Raw genomic sequence first — 23,224 nt, 5'->3', positions numbered from 1 at the left:
AAGTGCAAGATGCTATTGTTGCAGATCGTAGACAAACAATCCATGATGTTTGTGTAATCGTACAAATGTCATATGGGTCCGTGCAACGCATCTTGTCGGACAATTTGAACATGAGACGCATTGCTGCAAAATTCGTACTGAGATCGTTGAACAACAACCAGAAACAAAATCGCATAGCTGTCTGTAGTGAATTGAAAAATTCAGTAAGAGATGACCCTAACTTCATCTCCAAGTTCATGATGATTGCTTTTTTCAACATCAAAGGCATTATCCATAAGAAATTTATTCCTCTTGGTCAGACTGTTAATGGGATGTTCTATTGTGAAGTTTTGAAGCGGTTATGTGAAAGCATTAGGCGCAAATGTTCAGATCTGTGGGGGCAACAACACCTGGGTTCTGCACCATGACAACATGCCCGTGCACACATCGCTAGCAGTTTGGAATTTCTTGGATTCCAGAAAGATGGTAGTGATTCCCCACTCACCCTATTCGGCTGACCTTGCCCCGTGCAACTTTTTTCTCTTTCTGAAAATAAAATTTCAATTGATTCAGGAAGAAACGCAGAACGTGCTTCGAACACTTACATCTAGAGACTTCCAGGGATGCATGGAATTATGGGAAAAACGCTGGAATCACAATGCCCAAAGGTATTACTTTGAAGGAGACAGTGGAAATTATAAGTTATGGTAAGCTATTTTATTTTTATGGTAAAATTCCCTGAACTTTTGGGTAGCACCTTGTGTATATATACAGGTAATTCAAAGAAACGGGAAATTTAAAAAATTGAATAACGTTAATGAAAAATTTTTTCGAAAATGAATTTTATTTCATGTAATTGTACAAATGTTGCCATTTTAGGATACATACATTTTAGTTTATTTTTTAAAGATGACATCTTCCAGGTGACCTCCTCTTCTACGTAAACACTCACAAAGTCTCTTTGTTAAATTGTTCATGGTTTGACATAACATCTTAACTGGAATTTCCGCAATTGCTTCACGGATCTTTGCCTTCAGTTCTTCCGTTGTAGCAGGTCTACTGTGGAACACTGCTTTTAAGGTGACCTCACAAAAAGTAATCGCAAGCTGAGAGATCAGGCGATCTGGGAGGCCATCTACGTCACCTTTTCATGAAATGACACGTCCAAACAATCGGCGTACAGCTGCCATCGATATTCGTACAGTATGTGATGTTGCTCAGTCTTGTTGAAACCAGGCTGTGTTAAGAATTGGTGGAAATCTCTTTTTTTGTTCCACAACAAAGGTTTCAAGCATGACTATGTAACGAGCTGACGTCACTGTAATCGCAAGATCGTTGTCATCCTAAAAAAAATAAGGGCCTATAACACCGTAAGATGACATAGCACACCACACGGTCACTTTCTGGCTGTGCAATGGACGCTGGTGTAGCTGCGTAGGATTTTCTTGTGCCCAGTATCTGAAATTTTACTTGTTAACAAATCCACTGAGGTGGAAATGCGCTTCGTCTGACATCCACAGTTCGTGAACAAACTCTTCGTTATTTATCTTCTGAAGCATTACATTACAGAATTGTGCTCGCACAACTGCATCGTTCGGTTTCAGTTCCTGAACGATCTGCAACTTGTATGGATGGTATTGTAAGTCCTTCACTTACATTCTTCGAACACTTGAACTATGCAATTGTAAATATGCTGAGAGACGACGGATTGACCGATGTGGACTTCGTGTGACAGCATCTTGTAAAGCTTGAACATTCTGTGGTGTACGGACAGTTCGCTCACTGCCTGGAGGTTCCTTTTTCAATTAATATTATTATATTTGTTGCACTTAATTTTGTACACATCTTCTCTATTATTATAAAATATTTAAAAATTAATAATAATATTAGTAATAGAGAAGATGTGTACAAAATTAAGTGCAACAAATATAATAATATTAATTGAAAAAGGAACCTCCAGGCAGTGATAATTTGGTTTATATGCTTTTTTATGTTTTTTATATCATAATGTTAATAATCTTTTCTCTTATTTTATTTGTGTAATTATATTTTAGGTATAAACTATTTTTAATCTTTTTGTTATATTTTGGTAAAATTATCTTTATATTTTTTATTCTGATTTTTATACATTTTTTCTATAATTTTATCATCAAAACCATCAATTATTGTTATTCATAATATTTATAGAAGCTTGTGTGGGGAATATAAAATTAAAATTTTGTAGTTTGTGAAAAATGCCATGCCTGACCAGGATTCAAATTCTGGACCTTCCTGATAAAAGGCTGAGACACCACTACTCCACTGAGGAAGTTTGAAGATCTCCTGTGGCGTATGGCAGTGGTTCTCAAACTTTTCCAAGTTGCGGCGCCCTTTTTCAATTAAACTTTTTCCATGGCGCCATACTCTAAGTAAAAGTATGACTACTTGTAAGAGATAAAAATAAATAAAACTTGTGTATCCTCATTATTTTTTTACTTTATTAAGATTAAATTAATAATTATAAATGTCTTGGTTCAATTAATTATGAAGCTTTACAATATTTCACGGCATCTCTGTAAAGAGGCCACAGTTCCCTGGGCAACTGCAGCACGCAGTTTAGGAATCACTGTCCTATCGCATATATATTATATCTTTAATTAAGTGTTTGTCCATTGACTTGAAATGCATACAAAATTTTTTTTCACCCATCCCATTGTGCGCAAAAGCAGGTTAAGTTATTTTTTAAATTTACTAGGATCAAACTGGCTTTCAAAATTATTAATATTCAATGCACAAAGTTAAATTGCTGATGGCAATTTAAACAAGCAGCTGATTGCTGATCAGCTGTTGTTTACAGCTCATAAAATAAATTTTTTCACATAATTTAATTTTCATTAGAAGTTTTTGAAAATTTTTAGTTTTTTATTTTATCATTATGGTTTTTAAAATTATAATATTTTTCTGCCACATTTTTGACTGTTTTTTTTTTTTTTTATTAAAATAAAATTTCTGAGAGTTGTATTAGTTTTCTGCTTGTATTTACATCAATTTTATAAAAAATAAATTCTCAACAATCTTTTTTTCGAAATTTTAATTCTTTTATGGGCTATTTAACAAAGTTAATTTAAGCTAATCCAAATAAAAACGTGTTTTTTTTACTTTAATATTTTTGGGCTTTACAATAATGTACTTTGAGACTATTAGAGATATGGTTATTTTATTCAGTTTTTCAGGTCAAAAAAAAAATTAGAACTACCAAATATGCTGCTAATTTGAAGATAAATGAGTGTTTTGTGATTATAAATCTGTTTTTAATGTATACTAATGTTTTCCTGTGTTATGAACATAACAACCACATCTTATTTATGTATTTGCAGACAAAAAAAAGATAAAGCAAATTTAGTGAAAATGTCATCAAATGTAACGGAACAATTACGCTCTATAAGTAGGCACTTAGCAGAGACTACACAAAGAAGCTGTGATACTCTGGAAACTCTTGGTAAGTTTTAATTGAATGCCTTGGTTCCTATTATAAAGTTAGTTAATTTTTTACCATTAATTTTCTTAATTCATGGTTTGTAAGGCAAGTTATACTTCATCTAGTTTATGCCTTAAAAAAAAAATAGGCTGACTACCATGCTCAATTCTTAAATTTTTTTCCTGCTTCTGTGTTTGCTCTATTTTAGAAAATTTTGTTTGAAATTTTTGAGCAAGTTTTTTCTCAACATTTCGTAGAAGTAAGGTAAACACTTGGTAGCTTAGTCATAATTGTTTAGGCAGTCAACTAGTGTTTATGACCTTCATTCCTGATTTATAACTTGATCTTCACAGTGAATTTTATTCATGATAAACATCCATAAACTGTTAAGAAGTAATTGTATTTGTCAAGGTACTAATTTAAAATTTTATATATTTGTTTATTACATATATATATTGCATATATATGCATTTACTGTTGCGTAGAATTTGTACAATTCTTTATTATTAGATTTTAATGATATGTATACTTATTTTTATTTTCTTTTTACTTCCGTATACAAAGTAAAGGAAGTATTGTGATCGTGAAAATATTCGGTTTCCAGATTTCAACGGAAATAAACATTTTGACCATTCCTGAATCCATTAGTTTCAGCATGAAATCTGTATATATGTACAGCTAATCATTTTTGATTATATACATATCATTAAAAAAAATAATACATTAAAATAAAAAAATCTGATGTGGAAAACACATGACTTCCTTTATGCCTATTAAATTATATTTACATATTTTTTTAAATTAAAAGTATATAAAATTTTATTTCATTAATAATTTCTGATATTTTTTCATACTTTGAAAAAAATGATTAGCTGTAGGATGTTGAAATTTTAAATTTAGGACTGTTGTAACATCTAGTTGTGCATCTCTCCTTTTGATTGCAACCAAAAAGTGGTTCGACTGAACCAAAAAGTGTCTAAAAAAGCCCAAAATCCAAAAAAATTGGGTTTTGGACTTTTTCTTAAGTGCAGCAATAACTCCTCATTGAGAGCTTTTTTACAATATATCATAAATGGTACTTATTTTCATTGGTTCCAGAATTATAGCCAAATAAATAAATAAATTATTTGGATCTTAGGGGAAGGCAGATCGGTTTGAATCAGACTTCATCTCCTTTTTTTAAATTTAAATGTATTGATTAATAATTTAATACTAATAATAATTGAACTAATGAATAATTTAACAAAAAAAAGTATAAAAAAATATCAGAAATTATAAATGAAATAAAATTTTATATACTTTTAATTTAAAAAAAAATATGTAAATGTAATTTAATAGGAATACAAGGAAGTCATGTGTTTTCCACATCAGATTTTTTTATTTTAATCTATTATTATTTTTTTTAATGATATGTATATAATCAACATATTCAGTGATGTTGTTCTGGCCTTATGCATTTGTGGTAGTATTTAACCATTGTATTATATTCATTCCAATAAAATTTTGCCCCAATTTATAAAGTCAACTAAGTTATTAGTTGACAGCTTGACGTAATTTACGTCTTTTGCATTTTTTTAAACACTGATTTGAATAACAGATCGTGGATACCGGTGTTCTTTGCTTGTTGGGTTTCAATTAACCACACATCTCAGGAATGGTTGAACTGAGACTGTACAAGATGCTTCATTTACACTCATGCATATCATCTTCTTTCAATCTCTGAAGTATTATCTGAAAGGTAATTACCGGAGGCTAAACAGGAAAAAGAAAAGAAAGGTCTTTTGCATTTGAAGAAATACTGCAGAGAATTCTCTGAAACAAAATATTACAAGGTGTCAAATTACATGTTTGTAGGAGCCATTCAGATGTTCTTTAATTTCTTTCCATTCAAGAAAAGAGATAGTCAACTAACTTGAAAATCATAGTAAGGAGGTGCTGTTATCTTGCTCCTAATTATAGAAGGGTTGCTTTATTAATAGGGAAAAACAAAATCTCAAAATTTGAATCATGTTACACTTTAGTTGAATTAAAAATTAATTCTCCTTTTTTGTGGTCTTATTAATATCTTGAATTCCATGTACATTAAGTTCCTTCTCCACAGTTAAGCAAGAATTTTCACCATAATCATAAATACAATTCTCAAATTCCCTAGATCGTTCAGTTTGAAGCATAAAACCATGTCGCTAAGGTAGAAGAATAAGGATGTGCTTTATAGGACATTATAAATTCCTTTTAAATTAACTTCCTTCTCTCAAAATCATATTTACAAAGTGAATGATGTAATCTTGGCCATAGCACTTCCTTTAGAATCTTTTGTAAACTTGTTGTGGATATTTCCAGCTCAATAGAAGCCTTTCTGGTTGACATATAATAGCACTTTACTAATATCTGCAGAAGTTGTTTGTTTTCTAAAGAATATGAAGGTTTTATTCATATGTTAGAAGTTCACCTTCCTATCCCATGTCAATATATGATTTTTTTTTTGTACTGAATTTTTCTTATGTTGCATCTTTGGATGTTATATCCAATAGGAAATCATAATACTAGCACTTGTAAAAATTATTGTTAATATTATGTATTTTTCACTAGAAAAGACTTTAAACAGTGAAGTTGTTTGAAGGTGAATGTAAAAATAGACACAAATCCCTTTTATGTTATGTTCATGCAGGATTGAAATGGTATATTAATTTATCTAGATGTAAATATTCATTAATTATTATTCCAGAAAACTACAAACTATTAAACTACCTATTTGTCATCTGACTCTTTGTTGCTGAATTTTATACCAATTTTTTTTTTTTTGTTTCTAGCAAATTCTTCATCGAATGTTACAGCTGCACAAGAAGAACTCCACTCAACGGGTAATGTAATAGCTCATTCTCATAAACTTCTTGCAAAATATGGCCGTAGGGAATTTACAGATAAAATTATTTTAATTTTTGCATTTCTATTCTTTTTGGCATGTGTGTTATACATTATTTCAAAACGATTATTTTGATCAGTTAGAATTATTATATGTTGATGTATGAGAATACATGATATGTTTTTTAGTTGATTTTATTTGTATGAGAGTTGTGTATATGTGAGCTTAATATTTATGATGATTTCTCGTAGCTTTATACCTCAGTTCAGAGACTAACAGTCATAGATTTGATAAAGGAGGAAACAGAAAATTCAAGCATTATTTTTTCCCTATTTCATTCAGTTATTTTGAAATAAATATAATTTCTATAATGTAAAAATTAAAAATAAAAAATTTAATGTACAGTTTTATTTTTCTTCAGAATATACTGTGTAAAACTGAACATCAGAATTATTTACCTAACCTTAGATATACATATCTCTTTTTTTATGTTTACCCTTCATACAAACTTCATGGATGCTCTACAGAAATATAATTCTATACTTATTAGACCAATATTAAATAAAAAAAAGAATCATGTTACAAAGTATAACAATATACACTGATTTATTGGTGTAATGTGAACTCCATATCTGCAGTATGTGCAGCCAAACTAAGATAACTGTGAACAAAATTATATTTTATTTACAAAAAGAACATGTGTGTAAAAACACAAGGGTTAATTTATCAGAAAAATTTGTCATTATGTATGTTTATAAGTTTTCAGAGGTAATGAGGAAGTAATGGTAAGTAATTAAAGTGGTAAAATATCTTCAGATTTTTTTTAGGATTCAAATTTACAATCAAGATAGGTGGTTAGAAAGTAATCAAAGAGTAATTTTTTTTTTAGATTTTTGAAGAAAATTTTCAGAAATATAATGAAACTGCATCTATTTTTTTAATATGAACTGCCTGCCGAACAAGAAATTATTAAAATAATTAAATCCTTAAAAGCCAACAAAGGCTTGGTAAAAGACTTTATAACAGCAGAACTTTTCAAATTAACAGAAAACATTACTGAAGAATGGCAAATTGCATTAATACATCTGCTACTCAAGAAAAGAGACAAAAGATATGGATGTTAATAATTATAGAAACATTTCTCTTCTATCAGTTACATACAAAATTACTATCAATTACATACAGATCAAACAGATGATCAAAACTAATTTGCAATTATGGCAAAATGAATGATCTTGCCATAATTACAAATTGTTTAAATATAGCTAGTATTTCAAATAAAAACTTTAAAGGAAATCTACAAATATCCTGTCAAAAAGCTGAATGCATGATCAATTTCAAAAATAAGTCCAGATATTTAGTAACAAAATATGGTAAAAAATTCAAGTAGTTGAAAATTTTAAATACCTAGGAAAAATACTACAAACAATGCTATGAAAAAAGTAAATCTAGAAAGCAAAACAAATAAAATGAGTTTTGACAAGAATCATTTACTTTATAGTCAACATCTTATAACACAAAATTTGGCACTATAATACAACAGTAAAACCTGAATGTTTGTATTTAGCAGAAACAATGATACTAGAAAATAAGTCAAGAATGTAAAAAAAAATCCTTAAAAAAGGAAAATATTAGACCTAAAGTACAAAGATAATAAAATATATTAAATTCAAATGAAGACCCGTACCCAGATCTTCATCAAATGACATACTCATACAAAAAGGAGGTTTTGGTTGGTTCTTTGTACATTTATAAAAATGAGTAAAAACACATTAACCAAGATATTTTCTAAGCAAACCTAATTGTTTTTAAGCAATGACTATCAACGTTTTTAGCTTCACGACCCTCAAAAAGTAAAAAATTAAATATAATGAATATTTTGCAACCCCTCCCAACCACAAACCAATGAAATCTAGTTAATACTATTTAGCTGCGTTGATAGCTATGGAAGTAATCATGCATATATTTTTTTTTTGTGGGTGAAAAACGCCTGGGCGTTATCATCGCCCAGAATTTTATTAATAAAAGGGTAAAATAACTCCAAAATAATAAAACTTATGTGTAAAATTAATATTAATCATATAATAATAAATTATTAAAGCAAGAGAATAAGGTAAAATAAAACTACAAAGTCTTTAAAATATAAATGTTAAAATAATCAAATAAAGAAACTATATAAAACTTACCTTACCTAATTCCGATGGGTTGTGCAAAAGGCTCCCTTCCCAGATAATAAAATTAAAGACATAGAACTAAAAAAATCATAATTGGATGTAAGGTTAAAAATTATCAACAACTCTTCTAGCATAAAAATATAATTTTTTGCAGTAACCTGGTACTATGCAAAAACAGAAACATCTGGTCCAAAATTCCGCTATTATTGTACAAGATACCACAGATGTTTGTTGGTAGATTAAACTTACCATGCAATGCCGCATAACATATGAAGTCCACGAGAATGTGGTGCACAGTCATGCAGCAGTTGCATCATGTGCATAGGGGCGGGACTTCTCCTGACATTAGGTATTCATGTGTGATCCTCGTATGTCCTATTCGTAACTGGCAGAGGACCACTTCTTCACGATGAGATTTCCTGCAAGAAGAGCTCTATGGCAACACTGAATCTTTAATCCGTCCGAGTTTATTATCGACGGTAGTTGCCCAGTCACTTTGCCACCTTGCTCTCAGTGATTGTTTTACATGATTGTTGGTGCTCTTCATGCATATATGAAGTGCACAAACATGAGCAATTTACTGGTTTAAAGTTGATGTGAACATATTACCTGTAGTTTGGCCTGCTTGCATTATATTCATTGTGACAGTGTCATGTTCAAACATGCATATGTTAGGTTTGAACATGATCATGCTCTCAGCAGCATAAGAGGCGTAAAGGATTGCATAACATCAGTTTAGTTTTGAATATGAAGTGTGTGTTTGGTGGTTTTTTTTAAAGTTTTTAAAGGGTAATTTCATTGAAAATTATAATAATTGAGTAGTTAAATGGAATAGATAAATTTGTGAAAAAATGAAGCGAGCCATCTACATCCAGTGAAGTGATGAAATGAATTTGGTATAAATGCAAGATTGTACAATGACAGTTATCTAAATTGTGGTTTTACCTCATTGGATGTAAAGCCACAGTGCATTGTTCTGTTTTCAAGTCCTCTCTGCAGAAAGCATGAAACAATCAAAATTAATTTGACACTTGGAAACTAAACAATGGTTCTAAACAATCTGGTTCATAAAAACAAACCCTTGGAATTTTTCAAAAGAAAATTACATCCTTTGAGAAATCAACGAGCTTCTATTTTTAAGTCAAGCCATACTAATAAAAGTACACTTGAAGCATCTTGTAACATTAAGAGTAACTGAGATGTCCATCCAAACCCAATACAACTGCAGTAGTTGATACGGCCTGCTGCAATTGATATGGTCGGTAGTTTAATAGGCATGGAAGAAGCAAAAGAAATTGAAAACATTCCACTTTTGAGCAACACAGTATCAAGGCAAATCGTTGACATGGCTGCTGATGTTTGCAGTTAGGTAATGCAGTTAGCAAGTGAGTTCAAGTGAATTTTTTAGTATTCAATTTGATGAATCAATAGATGTGACAAACATTTCTTAGTTATGTTTTATGAAATATGAATGCAATAGGAACAGATCAATCAGAGAAAATATGTTGTTTTGCAAATCAGTACCTGGTAATGCAATAGGACAATTTCTTTTTGATGTTTTTTTATGAAGCTACTAAAAACTATAATATACGATTGCACAAAATGTATTGCAGTATGTAGTGATGGTGCAAAGGCAATAACAGGAAAGAATAATGGATTTTTGAATATTTTTAAAGATTATCTTATACCAAGGGCAGAATGGACACACTGCTTCCGTCACAGACATGCTCTTGATGAAGGTGGATTTGCTGCTAAGGTATCAGTTGAGATTCACGACCAGCTCATTTAAATGTCTGCTGATAAAACATTCCAAAATAATATAATTTTCATCTGAAGATTTACATAGATACATTTTTGGCTTGAACATTGAAGTGAACTTTGAAATTTAGTCATAGAAGCATTGAAAATAGTGTAATCCCTTTCACTGCATCTTCTCTGAAAAGGTTTTTTGTATAGACAAAAGACCTTTTCAGAGAGTTTAAAAACTAAATATAGGAATCATCTTTTATCATTTGAAAACAATTTTCTTTGTTTCTAACATAGAGCCATGTATGGAGAAACTTTTAAATAAAAAACAAATTAACCATCTCATTAATTTATTTTCGGTACATGTGTACTTATAAATGTAAGTAAAATGTTTATAATTATTGATTTTTTTCTCATAAAATGATTTCATTATTATTCACATGTAAAGTTGTAGGCTAATTTCACTACCCCCATGTTGAGAAATGCTGGTTTAAAGAAATGAAAGAACTAAAAAGAACTAGACATAAAGAAATGGGAAAGCATGAAAAGTTCATTTAGAAACAAAATACAAAACTTCAGAATATCAAGGAAAAACAAATAGCAAAAAGACGCAAACCTTGAACAGAAAGAACTAATTCAAGTGAAAGAATGCAAAACTTGTGGTTCGTAGAAGACCTAAATGGAAAAAAAAGATTTAAAAGGTAATGAAATGAATTAAGTGACAATTGGTAGTGATTTCTGAAATGTTAACAATATTTTTTTTTTTAAATTAAGAATTTACATAATAAAATAATCAATCATATTATCAGTAATAATAAAAAGATACAAAATAAAAGAAAAAACCAAAGCTCAGTAAGCAACATTAGTTTAAGTGTATGTTTCTAAAAGAAGTTCTTATTTTTAATAAAAAAAAGATGTAAACATCATCATATGTAATGAGAATGTGCCTTTCCACTGCTGCCCATATTTTTCATTTTATTCTTATCAAACAATTGGTTAGTAGTATCATATCATCATTCTAGCGTATGCACTCAATAAAAGCAGGAAGTCAGATTCAGATTACTGGCATCAACAGTTGGCATGTTCGGGTTCAGGATGGGTGCACATAGCATAGCCAAATTTACAAGCTCGTAATCATAATAACATTATTTATTTAGTCACTATTTTATTATCATGGAGTTCAGTTGTGAGGGAGCTTTCTTTGATACTGTTCACATCAGAAACTGTCAGTTTGAAATAAAACAAAAGAAATTTGGGGTTCATGATATTATTAAGGCTAGAAGAGTATATGGAAAATACCATTACCTTTTTGATGATCTAACAAAAGATCCTATCAGGTTCTTTGAATATTTCAGAATGGAGATTCATACTTTCTACAACGGTTTAGGAAAATTGAGCATCGGTTATTGAAAAATTGGTGTATTATCAGCAGGAAATTTTGGCAGAATGGCTAATGTTAACTATCAGGTAAGAAACAGATTTCTCATAATTGTTATTGAAATAATTTTCTGTTATTATTTTTATAAAATTAACAAAAAAGTATAAAAACCCTTGAATAACAATGAAAAATGTATAAAAATTCAAAATAAAAAACGAAATTTATGACAAATGAAATCTTTACACCAATAGATAAATCATTAAGGTTATGAGGATTTCTGGAGAGTTGTATATCTTGTGGTGTTGTAAAATACCCAGAGTTCAAATAATTATCCATGTTAGGGGGAGATGTTGCAGATTGATCCGAGGATAGTATGATACTCAGGTGAAGGGCTGTAGGCATACGATGTTTGAGGTAAGGTTGGCATCATATTTAAATGCAGCTCATAATTAGAAGATCCAGAATTGTACACAAATTGCTCCACAACTTCTTGAACACGATTCCTGAAAGACAGTTTCATGTTGTCTGGTATTTTTGCAATGAGTGAAGGCTACAGAAAAACAGCTCATCTTCATTTTCAGGCTTGCACTAGTAAAGATCTCTTCTAAAATTTTAACTTTTCTCAGCTCCATGTCAATCATTGTCTTGTATTTAGCATTAGTTAGAATTCTCCGTCCCTTCTTCTTCTGTTGCAAAATATCTTCGTTTTCAGTATTTTCAGCTCTTGGTCTTAATAGTGTGCTTCATGTGGAACATTTGTCCTTTCTTCAGTATTAGGTTCATCAAATGTAATGGGATCTTCTTGAAAACCCTGGTTTTCATTAGCGTTGTTATTGATGTCTTCATTGACATTATAAATCTGTTGGCTTGCTTCATTAGGTGATGCAGCAGTTTCTATTGCTGATAAATTATCTGAGGAGGCTATCATGGTTTCACAAGTCTCTTAAAAACAATAGCGATTTAAAATGCAGCCATTTTGGCTCAGATGATTCGTTTACTGTCCCTGTGGGTTATAAGCGTCATCTTCTCGAATTCTACAGCAAACTGATGTCTTAAATATTTCCATTTCTTTCTCAAAACAGTATCTGAAATCAGAGTATAAAACCTCATGTCACCTTCAAACGTGACTATTCTATATTGAATTAAATAAAATATTATAACTAGATTTATTTTAACTTTGCTAATAATAGTTTAGTCCAAATGCAACTAATTCAATATGAAAACATATGATACGAAAAAAAAATTTTCTCCAAATCATCCTATTATTTCTTTCAGGTACCTGACCACTGGCATGTCATTCTGGGCTTTGGCCTTCTGTTTTCATATGGGAAATACTGCAGTCAGAAGAATTATCAAAGAAACTGTTGGTACCAATGCTGGTACCAACTGTGCAGCAACTTAAAAATAATACAGCAGAATTTGAAGAAGTCTGGAATTTCCGTCATATTGTTGGTTGTTTAGATTGAAAAACACATCCATATTTGTCCAGATAATACCAGCTTAATGTTCTATAATTACAAACATATCTTTTCTCTGGTTCTTCAAGAGCTTATGGATGCAAAAAACAAGTTTATCGTCATTGATGTTTGTGATTATGGAAAACAAAGTGATTTTTGGTTTCAGACTTATTTAATTTTATCAATGGAAGACAAATAACTTTTCCAGAACCTGACTCTCCCTCACAGTAATGTGAAAGCTCCCTACTTTATCTTGGCAGATCAGGCTTATCCTCTGCTCCCTTACCTTTTGAAATGCTTGTCTAGCGCTAGAAAATCTGTAGAACGGTCTGTATTCAAAATGGCATATCCTCTCCAAAGTGATTGAAACAAAAATCAATTTTGCTGAAACAATTGTCAAATGTGTTGACAATTGTTTTATTTGTGTTTTACATATCATTATAGATAAAGAAGAGTTTCACAGGCACTTAACTGATGCTACTGTTCATGGTGAATCAATAATTTTGGTAGAGATGTGGAAGGAAGGCTTCCAACTGAGGCCAAAGGTGTAATAAACAGTTTTTATTTCTCTTGTCATATGATGACTAAAAACAAACAAAACACTGTATTTTACAAAGTAATTCTGAACTGTTATTAATATAATATTTACTATAATTAACTGATACTATTTTATTACTCAACAGATAATAATAAAAAAGGATTACAGAAATATTACTGCAAGTAATGTCGTATTTAAATTTTTTTTTTTTATTGCATATCCTGAAATATCTTTGGCTATTTCTTGCCAACAGCAATTGACAACTCTGTTGGAATGCAATTTAAGCTTTCTATTATAAATTTCTGGTTTAAATGTACTTTAGAAATTAAGAGTTTCGGTACGCATTATTTACGTTTACACAATAATATTACAATTTAAAAACATTTAAAGTTGTTTTTTTTTTTTTTACAAATGTGATAATTGTAGAGCTATAGATTTTTTGTAATAAAGTTTTTATATAAATATAAAAACAAAAAACACCTTCCCAAAATGTTCAAAAACACACAATTAAAATATACTTTTTACCACAAACAAAAACAGTGTTTTGTTTGCTTGGCATTTTTCTTGCCACCACCGTATTCAGTCGCCCTAAAGCATTAGACCAAATGTCTGTGCCACAAAAGGCTACTGAGCCTCAAAACAGTTTAGCAACCAGTGTCCTAAATAGCTCCTAGAGCTTACCTAACAGCATAAGCAGCCTAAGCATGGTGCCATACACCACCGGCTTACGTGTCCCAACCATTCATTTGTCATATATTTACTAAAATGTATAGGCCCACCCCGGCAATTACTGAAAATATATATGACATCCAAAAATTAGATTTACTTTGTCTAGACAGCAATTTGCTACCATGCCTAGTCGCTGAATGTCAGCAAGTACCTGTCCACCATATTAAAGTGCTTGGAGCCTTAATTGGCTGGTGGTCAGCCATATTTTTACACTTTTTACATCAGTGTTTCCAGTTTCAAGTAATGTTTCACTTATCAGTTGTGATATATGAAGGATATTTGCCAACACATATCCTCTGAAATGAATGAAGAAAACAAATGGAATTCTGACTGTTGGTATTGATTTTAAAGAAAAGGTTCAATACTCTTTAATGAACCTGTTGTCTAAGCTTACCAGAGAAAGAATTAACAAATATACCAGAATCTGAATTCTTTCTTAAGATCCAGTGTCAGCATAGGTAAATTTATGATTACAATTATAAATTTCAAATATAGCTATGGACAAATATAATGAACAGAATTTGCAATTTAATTATTCCAATCTGTTTCCTACTCATTGGACCTAAGCATTTGGAAAATTAGCATTTTTGTGGAAACCTTTCTCATTTCCTAATTATGTTTCTGAAGAAGAAAATTTAATAAAATCATATTTTAATCCATGCCAAATTAATGCACAGACTTCATTAACATTTTCAGGTAGTGTTACAATTCTTATTGATAATGTAGAGCTTGGTAACATAAGAACAATCTTCGTGAATAAAGCAAAAAACAATTTAAGAACTTTTAAATTTACATTGAAGCAGTGTGTTTTGCTATAGCAGAACTATAGCTGCCAAAAACTTTTCTGCAGTAACTCTTTTATTCCAGATTTTATAATTTTATTTTAAGTGCTGATTTGCAAAGATAATGGAGAAGCCTACAAAATTTTTTTTCACTCGGGAACTGGCTAAAGAAAAAATAAAAATCTGCAAGTGGAGCATAAAACAGGAAAAAATGTGTATTTTGATGTTGCCTTTCTAATTCCTACTATTGTATGCAAAAGGCAAAAAATATTCCACTTGTTTGCTTGAAAAAAATAAGTTTAATAAAAGTTAATAATTATCGAATCAATAACATAGATCATTAACATTTTTATAAAGAAGTGGTAGTAATGTTATACTTAAAAGAATGGTATTAAGGGTAAAGCATTCTACGCTAAACTAATGCAAAAACTGTTTCAATTCAATGGCCTTTATATACTTATGTTAATAATAAATGATGATATGAAGCACATCATACGGCACTATGTATGTTATGGAAACTCATTTTAACTATAAATATAAGGGTGAATCAAATATAAACATTTTTTTAAAGATTTTTTAATAAATTTTTTGATTAATAATATACCCAATTCATACCTTCATCAATTCTTGATATAGTTTCCTGCACAATCCACACTTTTGCCAATGATTAGGAAGCTTGAATGGATAATCTTTGTTAATAAAAAGTTTGTGGATGAGTCGTCAACCAATTCCACGCGCGCTCCTTTATGTCTACATTGTTTTTTAATTGTTTCCCTCCAAGCAATTCTTTCAAGGGCACAAACAAAAAATAGTCACAGGAGGACAAATCTGGGCTAGAGAGGTGGTCAAGGGTTTCCTGGTGCAGTTTTTCCTACTTATCCCTTGTCAAAATCATGATGTGTGGCCAGGGATTGTCATGGAGAAGTATGACAATCATGAGAAGTATGCCCATATCTTGATTGGCATACCCCGTCTTTGAAATGATTTCCTTCATAAATTCTTCACATCTCAATATTAACAAAATATTATAAGAAAGAACATTAATAACTTTCTCTCTGAAAACAATTACTGGCAATATAACAATATTAACATCTAGCAGTCAAGATTTTTCTGATTTTAAAATATCAAAAGTTTTTTTTCCTCCCTGAAAAATATTAATTACAAAAAAGTTGTACCAAAGAAGTTTCTGGTAAACTACACTAATTTAAATGTCTATATGCCATTAGGTTTCTGAGATTCATGAAATGTAAAAGGGCAAAATTTAGTTAATATTCTTTATCAAAAAGAAAGTTCAAAAATGGAGTGGCAATCAAAATACTGACATACTAATAAAAGGTGATTTTTCTTTGTAAAAACAGTGAAATATTAATTTAAGACATCCTCTGAATTATCATAACTTAAAAAGTTGTATCTGTTGTATCCTTTCATGTTACTATTAATGAGTCTTACTATTAATAGTTGTTAGTGGTTTTCTAATGTGGAATTGTGAACAAAGCCATAAACTGATAAAATCTTATTTAACACTCATGATAATTTGTCACTGTGATTGATTCAGTGATTTCTGAATGGTTAATATGTATGTTTACATGTATATAATTCATAAAAATTGTGATTTAGTGATGTGTTGGGATACGGTGGTAACACTGTTTAGGACCGCCATTGGCTAAAATTTAACCATCAGTTTAAGTTTGATGCATTCCGATTGGTTAGAAGTATTGGCCATTGTGAATAGTTACTTGTTGGCCTGCAACAAGTTCTATATCACAGTAATAAATATTCCTCTGTACAAATTTATTATGGAATTAATATGAAAGAAACATTTGATGTTATGAAACCATTATTGAAAAAGTAAATTATAAAAAGCGTAATGAATCTGGTCAGAATTTTTTCATCATATGTTTTTGAAAAAAATCCAAATAAAATTTTGGAAGTTGGTTGATGTTATATGATGCATGATTATATTCTTAAGATTTATTTATTTTATACGATCATATCTGTTATTAACCATGAAACAATAACTTCTCATAACACAAACCTCACATATTGTATCATGACGTCTTTATTGAAGTGTACATGAACAAGATTCATTATGTCTGTACAATTCAAAACAACACAAATCTTGTTGGATTTGTTTGCCTATTACTTTTAATAGTGTAATCTCTTCAGTCAATTTTTCACATAAGAAAAAATTACACCCATTAATTAAAAAAGTTTATAAATTATACTTTGAGTATAAAACTGGGAATTAGGATAAGGCGTGGGCTTATTTTAAGTGCTAACGCTAAGGCCACACCGCTGTTAGGTGTGTGAGACCGCAAATATGTGTATGTGGTGATGAGGTACATGAAGGAGAGCCGTGTAAGGAGCCTCCTTCTTGTATTAATTGCAAACGACAGCATTCTTGTAGATCCAGGAACTGTCCTGTCTACAAAGACGAGGTGGCTGGGCAGGAAGTAATAACCCTGCAAAAGGTCAGCTACTTCGAAGCAAAGAAGATTGTAAACGCTCGCAAACCTAGAGCAACAACAACCTATTCCCGACGGGGAGTCTTATTCTTTAAGACTTTGGGGGTTGGCGTCCCCATGGGCCTAGCCTCTGCAGCTATTCTTCCCACTATACAGTGAGCTGCAGAACACTTTACATCATACACATATACTACACCAAGAACACTACATAAATTACAACGTACACATATACTACACCAAGAACACTACATAAATTACAACATACACAATTACACAACATCCTACACTGATATTTCTTACATTAACACACTGCGGTGTTGATTAACACTCGCAACCGTAACCCAAGGCGGGAACAATGGTGCCGATGGGTGAATGGCTCTACGTAGTGAGTCTCGAACGATGTCCTCTGGGCACCAGGGCGAACCCAGTTGTACTTAGCTCTAGCTCCAGTACGCGTGCGCTCTGCTGGAATGGTCCATTTTTCGCCGGTACTCGTGGGACCAAAATTTCTGTTCCTATATTAAATTCCAAGATGGTTGGTGGTCCATCTGAAAAACCACCAAATTAAGTCTTTTGAAGAGATCTCGATCAGCTTTGTCTGACGAGGATAAAAGTCCTACCGAAGAGAACTGCAAATCTTTAGACTTAACTCTAAAAATATTCGATTCGTTGTTCTCCGAAATAGTCAGGAAGGTGGCTCCCTCCAAAAGGTTTCACCTTTCCTAATAAAACTGTAACAGGTGCAAGTGGCTCCCCGAAGAACATAAGTAAATTACGCGACGGATCGATTCTGATCGAAACATTCTACGACGAACAGAGTCGATCTATCTTACGTCTCCGTAATATGGGTGGTATAAATATAAGTGCAGAAAGCCAAAAAACTTTAAATACGAGCCGGGGTGTAATTTTTTGTCGAGATCTTTTAGATATAGATATCACTGAAATAGTTGACGAGCTTTACCACCAAGATGTTGTTGAAGTGAAACGTATTATGAAACGGCAGAACGGAACAGAAGAACCGACACCGTCTCTTATACTAACATTCAATCTCCCTGTTCCACCAGAAAAGATTAAAGTGGGTTATCTCTCGGTTCGGGTACGACCGTTCATACTCAACCCACGGCGATGTTTCAGATGCCAAGGTTTTGGTCACATCTTGCACGAAAACTGAGATCTGTGCTCGATGTGATAAAGAAGGTCACAATGACACTAACTGCGAAGAAAGTGAAAAGTGCGCAAACTGCAGTGGTCCACATACAGCCCGCTCCCGAGAATGCCCAATCTTTAAAGAAGAAAAGGCAATTCTCAAAATCTGTACGGAGCAAAAGCTATCTTTTCCGACCGCACGAAGAGAATACAAAAAGTTAATTCACGGAACCTGGTTAAACCAGATGTATTTTTTGCCACCGCTACATCGAAAAAAACTCTTACAAACGTTAATAATCAGCAGTGCGGATCCTGCAATGAACTTAAACTTGTTCAGATGCTTTCTTCACTTGAGATGAATAAAACGTCTTTCGTTGCAGTTAGTGAATCCAACAGTGTGATACATAACGAAAGTTCCTGTTCCCAAAGTCGTACCGGCACGAGTAGCGACTATCACAGCTGGCAGTAAGCCACCTAATAAGCTCCCCGTAAAGGGAACCCACATAACCACCCCCTCTGGGATGTTAACTGCAGCATCCCTTTCAAATAAATCTCCTCCACCATCACCTCATATACTGGAGGATATGGTTGAAGAACCACCCGACCCTAGGGTATCGGAGTTCTTTAAAATAAAAAATACAAAAAAGAAAAACCGAATCACGTACAGCTAATTTTTATATAATTTCCGAAATTATTTATTTTTTACCTTCTACAACATGACCCAATTACACTCAGAGGATACTTCTGTGAGAGATACGACTGCGTAGTAGACAGTAGGGAGAGTGGTGGAGTAGCGATTTTCATGAAGAATGGGGTGTCAGCTACAAGAATTCAACTAACCACTGTCATTCCTGCTATTGCAGTAAAGGTCTCTATTCCCTTCAAATTGCATATCTGCAATCTGTATCTCTCACTGAACACTGAGTTCAGTGCTTTAGATGTCTCAAATCTCCTCACGCAAATACCATCTCCATCGTTAAAAGTTGGAGACTTCAATGCCCATCATATTTCCTGGGGTTCAACCTTCTGCTCCACTCGAGGAAATATGATAAACAGATTGAGACAAAACTTTTTGACCTTTGCCTGCTGAATAATGGATCACACACATTCATGTCCTTATCAACTGGTACTGTATCTAACCTTGATCTCTCCATATGCTCACCGAATTTGCTCCCTCATTTTAATTGGTCTGATTGTGATGACTTTCACGGCAGTGATCATAGACCAATTATCATTGGTTTCGGTGTAGACTGCGAGATTTAAAAGAAGGCCATGAAGATGGATTGTTGAAAAGGCAGATTGGAACGGATACCATAAAGCATTCCAATCGCAGTATGACGATGGAGCGAACATCCTCGACCAATATTCTTCTTTTACGTCCATGATACTTGAGAATGCCAACAGATATATCCCACAAACATCGGGTAATCCTAGACGTCCTTTCGTTCCATGGTGGAACGATGATTGCAAATATGCTATTAGGAATCGACGGTAGGCACTACGCAAATTTAATCGTAGGCCTACAACAGAACATCTAAATTTATACCGCAGGGCTAGAGCGGTGTGCCGTCGGGTATTCTTGGACGCTAAGAGGAATTCATGGACGAAATACGTGAGCACTGTCTCACGCACTACTCCCACGTCTACTGTATGGAAGAAAGTTCGTGCAATTTTCGGATCACCGAAAGAATCTATTCTCGGTCTTATTGATGAACTCCTTTCATCACCCTCGGAAGTGGCAAATAGTCTAGCAAAATCTTTCCGCTCGGTGTCTCTCACCTCATCATATAAAACGATTTTCAAAGGTACAAGATACAAAAGTATTATCGTTAAACATTGGTGATTCGGTTGGTGAATTAAACACTCCATTCGTATTTAAGGAATTGTTACATGTACTTAAAAACTCACGGGATACTTTCCCTGGACCGGACAACATTCGCCTTTCCATGCTTTCACACCTTCCTAATTCGGCACTACAACTTTTGAATATCTTCAACGGTTTATTCTCCGAACAAGTCTTCTCACCCGGCTGGTCAGAAGCATTTATTATACCAGTACTAAAACCTGGTAAAGACCAAACCAACCCCTCAAGCTACCGCCCTATTTCATTAACAAGCGTTTTGTGTAAAATAATGGAGATAATGGTAAACCGCAGACTTACATGGTACTTGGAGAAACATGGCTTTCTATCTCCAGAACAGTGTGGTTTTCGACAAGGACGATCTTCTATTGACCATTTAGTGTCACTAGAAACAGCCATACAAAACGCTTTCCTAAATCGCCAGCACCTCGTCGCTATCTTCTTCGATATAAAAAAGGCGTACGACACAGCCTGGCGACGTGGTATTCTTAACACTCTCAAAGAATGGGGAATCAAGGGCAATATGCTTGCTTTTATCCGGGGATTCTTAAATCACTGAACGGCTCGTGTTCGTGTGGATGATTCGCTCTCAGATAGTGTCATCTTGGAGAATGGAGTGCCCCAAGGTAGTGTATTAAGTGCCTCCTTATTTTCTGTAGCCATAAACGATATTACCAAATGTGTGCAGGCTCCTGTCTCATGTTCTCTATTTACTGACGACTTTGCTATTTACATTGCAAGCCGTTCAACACCTACAGCAGAGAGACTACTGCAGAACACTATATCTCACCTTGAAGCTTGGTCCAGGATTACTGGTTTTACATTTTCATCCGAAAAAACAAAATGTGTAGTTTTTTCTCTGCTACGAAACCCTTCTATTCCGCAAGTTTTTCTGAACGGAGAGACTATTACTATTTCTACCTACGTTAAGTTTTTAGGTTTATGGTTAATTTTTTGATAGCCGACTTACTTGGGTCAAACATATAAAAGAATTAAAAACAAAATGTTCCAAACTTCTAGATATGATGCGAGTCCTTACTAACACCAACTGCGGAGCCGATAGGTCATTTATGATACGTTTTTACTATTCCTTTGTTCGCTCCCGTTTAGATTATGGTTGTGTCGCCTACTCTTCAGCTCGTCAAACCGTGCTTAAAATGCTGGATAGTGTACATCATTTCCTTCGGCTTGCCACAGGCACGTTTAGATCAAGTCCTGTCGCAAGCTTACTTGTAGATTGTGGTGAACCATCACTTTGGGATAGACGAGACCAGCTTTTATTATCTTATTTTGCTCGTCTCAAAGGACAGCCAAATCACCCGGCTCTTGACTCCGTCTTTAAAAATCCTAATCTAGGAAAGTATGAGGACCATCCACGTCGTACTGCACCTGTAGGTGTCCGTACCCGGCGTCTGCTGCAGCATATAAATGTTGACACACCGTCATTCTTTCCTACATATCCTTGCTCATATCCTCCATGGAGAATAAACCTTATAAATTTTACTTTTGACCTTACGACATACAATAAACAATCAACACTACCTATTGTCTTCCAGCAATATATATATATATATAGGAATATATATATATATATATATATATATATATATATATATATATATATATATATATATATCTATTGTTCTCTCCAAGATGAAACCAGACGCGGTTGTATACACTGATGGATCGAAACAAAACGATACCGTTGGCTGTGCATTTGTTGTCAATGAAAGAACTTATATGTTTGGTCTACCCGGTATTACGAGTGTGTTTACCGCTGAACTATACGTTATAAATAAGGCTCTAAACATCATTAACCCTAAGTATAGAAAAATTCTTATTTGCAGCGATTCGTGTAGTGCTCTCCAAGCCTTAAAAAACTTTTATTCCACACATCCTATCGTCATTGAAATTTACAACGCAATCGCTGAGTTTAATAATCGCAACACAGAAGTAAGTTTTTGCTGGGTCCCAAGCCACGTAGGGATTTTAGGTAATGAACATGCAGATTCCGCTGCCAAAGAAGCATGTAACCAACCTCCTTTCACCACCCGAGTTGCTACTTCTCATTTTATTAATTATGTAAAACAATCACTAAGAGCAAAGTGGCAAGGTGACTGGACGGCTACTGTCTATAATAAACTCCGGCATATTAAAAATTCTGTGTTGCCATGGGACTCCTCATGTAGAAAATCTCGGCGTGAGGAAGTAGTCCTCTGTCGGTTGCGGATAGGACACAGCAGGGTCACACACGGGCACCTGATGACAAGAGAACATTCACCCCTATGCACACGATGCAACTGCCGCATGACTGTGCACCACATACTCGTGGACTGCATATGTTATGTGGCGTTACGTCGTAAGTTTAAATTACCCAGAAACATCCGTGGTGTCTTGTGCAACGACAATGAAGTTTTAAACCGGATGTTCCTTTTCTGCGTAGTGTAGGGTTAACCCAAAAAATTTAACATTGTCGGGTATATAACTTATTCTACAACATTTTTTTAATAGATTTGATTTTGTCAACCGAGTAGGGAGCCTTTTACACTCCCTATCCGAATCTGTTAAATTTTATTTTTTATACAGTTTTTTTATTTAATATTTTAGCTTTTATGTTTTAATGACTCAGGCTGTGATATTAGTTTTAAG

At 33.0% G+C, this 23,224-nt stretch overlaps 1 protein-coding gene across 3 annotated transcripts in view; it reads left to right on the top strand.

Moving 5' to 3' along the window:
- Positions 1–13,721, top strand: part of Sec20 (vesicle transport protein Sec20) — a 34,117-nt gene extending 20,396 nt beyond the window's left edge. Inside the window, exons 4-7 of one of the 3 annotated variants that reach the window (XR_012757353.1) lie at positions 3,336–3,457; positions 6,247–6,297; positions 11,575–11,686; positions 12,873–13,721. Coding sequence is in view for 2 of the 3 variants with exons in the window: in XM_075372768.1 (XP_075228883.1) it covers positions 3,336–3,457; positions 6,247–6,434 (310 nt within the window). In the remaining variant the exon portion in view is untranslated. Of the gene's footprint in view, positions 1–3,335; positions 3,458–6,246; positions 6,702–11,574; positions 11,687–12,872 lie in introns of those variants that run through there. The other 2 variants (XM_075372779.1, XM_075372768.1) reach the window with 2 other exon arrangements.
- The last annotated feature ends 9,503 nt before the right edge of the window (positions 13,722–23,224 follow it).

This window comes from Lycorma delicatula, chromosome 1 (assembly GCF_047948215.1).
Source record: "Lycorma delicatula isolate Av1 chromosome 1, ASM4794821v1, whole genome shotgun sequence".
NCBI lineage: Eukaryota > Metazoa > Arthropoda > Insecta > Hemiptera > Fulgoridae > Lycorma > Lycorma delicatula.
Note: the sequence above shows the minus strand (reverse complement) of the source record. Positions and strands in the feature narration are given on the sequence as shown.